Genomic DNA, 8,637 nt, shown 5'->3' on the forward strand with positions numbered 1-8,637 from the left:
AAAATAGAGAGCTTCTCCAAACCTGATAAATGTTTGTGCCTTTTTACAGTTTTTTTAACATTTGAATAATACATGCAGTGCTTGAGCCACTTTGTAGGCTATTACCAGTGGACTCTTTAAGCTGTTACTCATCAGGATTAACCCAGAACAGGCATGTAAAATGAACCACAAAAGGAGAGCTACTCTACCATACATCCATACTCCAACTTGATCTACCAGAAGCACCTCCCACAGAATGAGAGCTGATAATTGGCGCGAGCTCATTTGCATGCAGAACGGCTTGGATATTTATTTAAATTTAATTTCGTTCCCGCACACGGTGCGCTGTAGGCTTTTGTGCCAAAGTCATATTAACCCCTTGATTAGTTAATATGCTGTGCACGACGTTGCCCACGCACGATGAATATTCATATTGATGGCGTTTTCGCCGCCGTCCCTCCCTCCCTCTCCCGTCCTCACCGAAAATGTAGCAGCGTGGCGTTATTGAGGCATCCCGGAAGACTCTGCCATTTTCATAGGTGTTCTCCCAAACACATAACACATAGTCTTACTCATTCTTGTTTCCTCCTTCTAGTTTTTGTGTCGCTGATCGCTGCCGCGGACTCAATGGCACATAAGACTGAGCTGCCAAGCAGAGACCGCGCTCTGAAAGGAAGAGAGGAGAAAATGGTCGTGGCAGGTAAATAACACAGGCTGACAAGTTGTATCCAACATCATGGAGTTGGCACGGGCTGAAACTGCAAATTTCCCCATGTGCTTGAAATAGGATACGTGCCACAGAAAAATAAATAAATAAAAACGACAGAAAATTGCCTCATGTCGTTTCCTTCAGATAAGGAAAGGAAAGGAAATATGATATAGGCCTACCACAGACATTACAATGACAGCTAGACAGTAGGCTACTGTTACAGCACTTTCTTCCAAGAGTGTGTTGGATGTTAGGCCTACGGGATGTGGTAGGCCTAACTAGGGCTGAACAATTAATCGAAATTTTATAGAAATCCCAATATGACATAGGCTACTGCAAATCGCAGACCCATCCTGACCCACACTCATATTCTACAGGCTTAAGAAAACATCTTTGTTTGGTACAAATACTCTCAAAAATCACGCCATAATTAGCCTTGTTGTTTTTCAATGAAAATGGGAATAATGATGTAAAAAAAATGACCATTCTATTATGGCAAATCATAGATAATTGATAGATAGACAGATATTTTGTTCAGCCCTACTGTATGGCAAAATTTAGGCATCTACTTTTGCATCCTCAGCAAAGAGTAGGTCTGTTTGTTAGAATTTGAGCTGGTTATATAGCCTATTTTACCAAAGTTTAGTTTTTCCATTCTGCAGAAAAGACAGTTGACAAAAGGGTCGAAACTTTTTTCCAAGTGTGTGTCTGGTGTTTAAAATGTCTTTTACTAGGGAGTCCTTGATGTGTGAAAATTGAGAACCTTTGGCCAGCATTTATCTTGACACAACTCTCTGTTGGAAATGTCAAGGGGTGAGAGGCATGATTTCGTGCTGTCTGAAATGAAAAACACAGGATATTTCTGTTATTTCAAAAAAATTTTTTAGAATTAACAAACCTGTTGTAGGTTCACAAAGCAAAGCTACCTTTTATGCTGACTTGACTCATTATGTAGAAAAGTCAGTGGATTAGGTACACTGACTCTGAGGCACTTATTTGGATTTGCAGTTATTATATTCCTTGTGCTATTAAAAGTTACTATTACAACTAAAATTTGATAGTATTACCGGACTTTAAATTAGGTATCATACTCTTTTTTGATTCTTAGCAGAACATTTTCATGTGTTTCATCCACAGAGATTTCTCCCTTTGGGTTATGGCCACGTTTTAGCCTATTTGGTGTTTTATGATTTAGTTATTGGGCAGTAATGAAATCTTTGAGACACCCAGAAAATCTGAAGCAGCAGCAAAAGCCTTTTGGGACGTGTGGTGGGATTGTTTCAAATACTTGATGAAGAAATCAGGTTAAAACAAGTCTGTATGGATGAAGTTCTCACACTGTCAGAGACATCAACGCATTCTCATCTTAATGCGTCATAATTGACGTTTTCAGACAGCATGACAAAGCATAAGGATTTTACGCTAAAGGTACCCTTCAGTGTCTGTATGAAACACCCCGTTTGCTACATTGCAGCAACGGTCGACATGCATAAAGTCAGTGACTTAGGTTTAGGTACTAACATTTCTGATGGTTATAGTAAGGGTAGGTGGTTCGGGGGCTGTAAAAACCTTTATCACGAACGTGCTACCGCTAGCTAACTAGCACTTCCGGTCTGTACAGGACGCCCCAGAGCATCTCATAGAGACGCTTCCGGCAGCGTTTCTATGAGACACAGATGCTAAAGGATACCTATACCTAAAGGATACCTTTAGTGTCAAATAACCAAGTTTTGTCACTTTTTTTTAAAGCGTTGGTATTGGACGCCCTGATGTTTCACTTGCTTTTTTATTGGTTTCAGTGCATGTGAGGATATACTCCTTCTTTTGCTTCCTATTTATAATTTCAGCAGTACTTGTTGTGTAGTACAGAGTCAAACCTCTCCCTCTCATATCAGCCTGTTCTATCCTTTCATTCAGCTTTTCTTTTGACTATTTTGGGACAGGAGGGCTCGTAGGAGTATTCGACAGAGATAGAAGCATGGTGCGGTTTGAACCTGGTCCCTGTCTTCTGACTGAGGCTTCCACAAAGTGCGCTGTGGGAGCTGGGTGTTAGTGCATAGGAGGAAGCAGTGCCGCAGCGTCCAGGGGCCCATCTGGGCATTATGCGCATGAAGGCTCCACCCCGTCATAAGTTCCTGCTCCGTCTGTCGAAGCAGCTCGGAGACACCGCATGGCAGAAATCTGTTCCTCCCCTTACACCGTGGGGGGCAGCTTAGGTGGGGACGGGGTCGTTGTTGTGTGTGTATGTGTGTGTTGGAATAGCATGCTTCTGTGTTTGCCGGTGTGGGCCAGTAAGCATAAGTAATTTAGGGATTGCAAGGACGGTCTCCACATATGCCTTGTGCAGTCCCATCCTTGTGTGTGAGTGCACACATTTGTCCTCCCACTACAATGAAGATCACTAATTTTGAAAGTTTCATCTACGCCTCCAGCCTCTTTATAAAGAAACTCCTTGTTCCTTGTTCAGACATCCTGCGTTGCCTCCCTCACTCCAGTCTGTATAATGTACTCTGTGACCTTGGCGAGAATGATCCAGTGGCAGATTGCTACATGGTAGGGGCACAGTAGCTATTATTTTGAGTCAGTGCAGGATAGACTGCCAATATTTCTTTCAAACAGGATGGTGGAGGTCAGCTGACCAAAATCAATCTCTGTTACATGCTTCACTATAACTCTTTAAAGCAGGTTCATGGCGAAGATGTATTATTTTTCTCTTGTTTTCCCATCCTTGCTATCTCCAGATGCCCTTGCTTTTTAGCTTTTACAGTAAACTCAGTGGGGAAGAAAATAGAATGTAAGTAAATGGGGAAAGCATGCAAATTAAGTATACAAACAGTAGATAAATAAATGAGAAATCTTTTCATGGGTAGCGCTTTGGCTCACTGAATAGGCTGTTGCTCATCACAAGACAGTCCTGTGTTCTGACCCAACCTAAAACGGGGAGTTTGTGTGTTCTCCCCATCTCTCCTTCATGTGTTCTGCTTTCCATCCCACATTCCGTTAAGTTAGTTGGAGACCCTGTAAACTGGAACCTGCATTTTGCCTAATGCATGCTGGGATTGACTCTCGCCCCCTGTGAAGCTGATAAGCGATATAGACAATGGACAGATTTGTTCTGGTGTATCTGCAGAGGGAAAGTGTAAAGGTACATTTATTTTATATGTGTTGATCAGGTGGATTCCATCCACTTCCTTTCCTCGTCAGATCGGCGTGTGAGTCAGAAAGATATTTGAGCAGGCCCCAACAGGATGTGCCTCCATCTTGCTGGAAGGAGATAGTAGAGCCAGTGTCTTAGTAGGTAGTCTTCTCCATAGCAACTGTTTCCGTTTCTATGTATGGAATGCATGCATGGATGGTTTCAAAGTTGTACTTTTAGAGTCTAGACAAGTTTTCCCACCCTGAACAGAGGCAGCCTCAAATGTATGCATGTGCCACAACACCAAGTTGGGTTGATTGTTTTAAGGCCACAGCAGCATCATTTTTCTTTACTTCTTACTGTTTTTTAAAAATCGACCACCTCCCACCAGTCTTGTCGCTTTCCTCCCCTCCCCTCTTTTGCCCCACTCTTTCTCACCCCTACCCATCCTCCCATACAACAGAGGGTAGTTGGCACCAGTATAAAGCGTCAGCCTCCGACGACGACTCGTGCCTGACTTTCTGCCAACCTGTGTGAAGCTAGAAAGAGGAATAGCGAGAGGGAGGGAAGAGGAAGAGAGAGAGAGAGAGAGGGAAAGAGAAAGAGAGAGAGAATGGATTTTTGGAAGGAAATAAACAGAGCAGCCTGGAAATCAACCTTTCCGTTACCAGTTTTGGCACCCAGGGATAGAACCTCTCCCATGTCTCTGCATGAGGGGGCAGCAGCGCTTGGACTTCAGTTTTACGGGTGAGAAACACGGGACAACGGGTAGACTCGAAGAGTAACAAAGACTAAATACCTGCCGAAACAAGTCAAACTGGAGTTTATTATCCGCAAAGCAACAGATAGGTTGTTGTGCCCTTCACTTATGGTAATCACGATACAAGCAAAGTGGCAGGGCACCGGGTCCGATGTTTTGGTTCAGGTCCAGCCACCTACAGCCACCATGCTAAAAGCAACAAAAGGTGACCAAAGTATTCCGCTTCAGTCCCGCTGTACTGTATAGCGTGCACTGCGTTTTTCAGATATCCTCAAACAAAGGCGCACAAAAGAAATTACGCCCATATCTCATCCAAGTTGGAAAAAAATCCTTTTCATGAATCCTTCCCCCATATTCAGCCTGTTTTCTTCCTTTTGTAAGCTCAGTCAGTCACCCTCCCTGCTTGTTTTTTGTCGTCCTCAGTTCTTTCTTTTCCTGGCGTAGTGAGGCAGCGTAGTGAGGGTATTCAGCCAGTTCTTTCTCTGTGCCTGTGTGTGTTAGGTGGGGTAATTCTGGCAGAATGGGGTGTGGGCGCTGGGCTGGCAGGGGGGAATGCTGGGCTAGGCACAGTGAAAGGAGCTTGCCTGGCACCACCTGGACCTCTGCCAGCTGCTCCATGGGAGAAATACCCACAGCAGAGGTTGGTGTGCGAGTGATTTGTGCGGCTGATTGCGTGCGTGCAGGCGGTTGTGCGCGTGTTTGTAAGAGGAGAGAGCGAGGGATGATGGGAAGGTGGTGCGAGGAAGAGAGTGTGAAGGGAAGATGGAGAGCAGCTGAGAAGACGAGAGGGCGGGGAGGTTTGGCTCACAGTTGGCTTTTTCTGGACAGTGCTGTGTCGGCGTGTTCTTGGCTGTCTTCATTTTTACCTCTCTCTTTTTTTGTTTGTTTATTTGTTTGCTTGTTTGTTTTCTCTGTGTTCTCTCTTGGATGAAGTGCTTGGTCTTTTTATATAGTGCCCGAAGGCATGGTGGTCTGAAAGCCAAAAGAATCCTTCACCGCCTTTCTGCTACCCTCATCTGTTGCTTCTCACTGGCTATTTACTCCTTTTATTGTTTTGGCAGAAGGCTCTCTCCTCCTCCCACTCCTCCTCCTCTATCGCACACTTGTCTCTCTCTCACTCTCTCATTTTCTCTCTCTGTCATTTGGCAACTTTAGTACTTTTTATCTCTGTGGCCAGAAACACAGGACAAGAGGGTGAGAGTGAGCAGAGGATGGAGATGAGGCAAATTCACAGAAGAAGGATGGAGATTTTTCCTGTCCTCCCACCACCTTGAGTCACCCCCGTGGACTGATAATATTTAGCCAGCACGGTCGCTGACACAGATATACTTTGATTGCAACTAACTGTGCCGGTAAACATGACCTGGCAGTGCCAAACAATCTGCCGCTAAAAGACAGAACTGTCACACAACAGGAGGGCAGGGAGGGACTGCCTTAAGGCAGCCAGGCCTCTGTGACATTTCAGGAGTCCTTTATGCTTGTGCAATCTGTTACTGCAGAGAAAACCAAACATGTTTGTATAATAATTAAAAAGTGCCCTTTAGGTGGCACGCCAAGACAGGTGGGATCAGCTCAAGTGAAGTGGTTCTTCTTTTGCTTCCTGTATTCTTCAAAACACGTGTCAATCTCTAGGGTTGAGGCATGTTTCTTATCAATGCCTCCATACTATCTGGCTTCACAGTAATAATTCAGTCTATAATAAACTGTAGGTAACTAATCTTCGGCCAGAGATTATCCCAGGCCTATCTGGGAAATGAACTATTATTACTGTATCAGATTAGAGATTGTTTGTATTCAGGTCAATGTCACACATCGTATTTCTGAGCGGCCAGAGAGCAATCACTCATTGAACTTTGAACTTAGGCACATACCAACAATGGATGCTTGCTCTAAGCTCTTAGTGTACCCGGTGGCCTGTTTATCTGTAGACTAATATTAGTGGTTGCAGTACAAACCAGCCTTGCTTAGTGGAGATTTGCACGCTAAGTCACCTCAGTCTTCTTAAACCCTAATCCTCCTCACACATCTGTGGGATACACAGACATGCATACACACACGCACACACACTTCCTTTTTAGCGCTCTTAATTCCACGCAACACAGTAGAGTGCCACCCCCCTGCCACCTCTCAGCACTCCAGTTTGTTTTACTTAGGCGGTATTTATAACATGACGAAGATTAGGACAGCACTGGGTGTGCTTGCGGGGCCCTTCCCCGCTCATGAGGTTATACAAGTGCGTGCCCCTGAAGTGTCGTCTTTGGTTCACTTTGTGGACACCCAATGGTGCCAAGCCTAGCACTTAATACACTCACATTCAAAGATATGCAGTGGAGTAAGGGACAAGATCAGAAAATTATTGCATGATTGTGTTTAATTGTGGGTATTGAGGAGAGGGCAGCAGGGATAGAATGGCGGTCAAAGCTGTGTAATCACTTCAATGTCTTCCAGCACAAAAGCCTCTGATCCTGTGGCCTGGGTCAGTCAGCCTGTAACAAAGTGCAGACCTATCAGGCCCTAGTTGAAGCCACTAATGGGCCTCTTTACTCGCATACTGTAATTTGTACTGTTGAAATACAGTTTTATGATCTAATTTCACATTTGCACACTGTTTCCCTTCACAGACAAGCATGCAGTCAATGGGAATCCCACTGTGGAACCTTTTCCAGTAGGAATGGAGACCATCATGTTTGGTGAGAGTGCACAATCACGCATTTTTGAAATGAAAATAATCCCAATATGGAATCCTCTGTTACCACTTTGTGGTAATGACACATTTTGGTAAAACGTTGGCCTCTCTATGAATGGAATGGTAGCACAGAAGCACCAGTACTGTGTGTGTTTGCATGCTGTCTTTATGACCAGGTATGGGCTGTTTCTGGGGAGCAGAGAGACTTTTCTGGCAGCTTTCGAGAGTCTTCTCCACACAAGTGGGCTACGCCGGCGGCTTTACACCCAACCCCAATTACCACGAGGTCTGCTCAGGTAATATACTCTGCACCTCGTGTGTATTTGCACATTTTCACAAATGCATACCTTCTACACTTTGATTTGCGTTACTTGATCGTGCTCCGTCCCTGTGAGGGGGTGAAGTGGCTTGGCAGGATGTTTCTCCGTGAGATCAATCAGGGTTCAAGAGACCAAAAGAAAATGCAAAGGAAAAAGATACGGAGCTGGCAAGGGTGTTTTTAAGTACAGCGCGCTCATCCTCTCGCCGCCTTCCCTTCATCTGCAGTCAACTACTCAGAATGCACTGCTCCAGATGGGCTGCACCCCCTCGTCCCCACCCCCCCATGACCTACTTGTAAGGATTGGGCTCTGTACTATGCTGTACTGCAGCGTTTTTGCCAACAGAGGTTACTGTGTATGAAGCGCCATAAATGGGCTTCTTTATCTCAGACACTGTTTTGGCGAACATGCTGTTGGAGATATAAGCTTGAATTCTGTGCATTTGATATCAAAGCCCCTTGAAAATGTTTGGCTACCTGTCTATGTCCGAATTTCTTCCTTTCCATTTTTCTCATTGTGAGATTCAAATGATTAATGTAGGGCACTGATATATAATTCAAATGAAGATGTCTAGCTCTGTCTTATTCCCTGTGCCTCTCTTGTTTTAGGAGTTGTGAGCTGTTAGTTTGGGGCTTCTCCATTTCCTAGGGCACATCATTACAGGCAGGCATGGAGTCTAGGTGCAGGCGCAGCATGGGGAACATGGAGAGGAGGAAAAAGACGCTTTGGGCTTTGCTGGCAGACTTTCTGAGCCAAGCCCTTCAAGGGATTGTATGTTTCCTATCTGTCTGCCCCTCTGTCTCTCGTTCTGTCAGCTTCCCAGCAACAAGATGGTCAGCTATGGAGGAGGGTGGAGATGGAGACAGATGACAGAAAGAGAGATTGAGAGCTGCAGCAAGTGAGGGAAATGGGTAAAATAAACTTTTGAGGGGAAAGAAAATTTGAGAGAAAAGTGAGCGAAAATGGTTGCCTGTCCATCGGCTGAGAGAGTGCAGGAGTCGCTCCAGTGGCCATGACGGAGCAGAACACTGCGACGGCATGAGACCG

General features: G+C 44.9%; 1 protein-coding gene across 3 annotated transcripts in view; it reads left to right on the top strand.

Moving 5' to 3' along the window:
- The first annotated feature begins 445 nt into the window (after positions 1-445).
- The window catches only part of si:ch1073-358c10.1 (mitochondrial peptide methionine sulfoxide reductase), a 32,370-nt gene continuing 24,178 nt past the window's right edge, over positions 446-8,637 (top strand). The window contains exons 1-3 of one of the 3 annotated variants that reach the window (XM_038729570.1): positions 446-679; positions 7,206-7,274; positions 7,447-7,566. In XM_038729570.1, coding sequence (XP_038585498.1) covers positions 607-679; positions 7,206-7,274; positions 7,447-7,566 — 262 coding nt within the window. In that variant the 5' untranslated portion in view covers positions 446-606. Of the gene's footprint in view, positions 680-4,435; positions 4,572-7,205; positions 7,275-7,446; positions 7,567-8,637 lie in introns of those variants that run through there. The other 2 variants (XM_038729569.1, XM_038729571.1) reach the window with 2 other exon arrangements.

This window comes from Micropterus salmoides, unplaced genomic scaffold (genome assembly GCF_014851395.1).
Source record: "Micropterus salmoides isolate LMB-PRFRI ecotype aquatic unplaced genomic scaffold, ASM1485139v1 Ms_hic_scaffold_19, whole genome shotgun sequence".
NCBI lineage: Eukaryota > Metazoa > Chordata > Actinopteri > Centrarchiformes > Centrarchidae > Micropterus > Micropterus salmoides.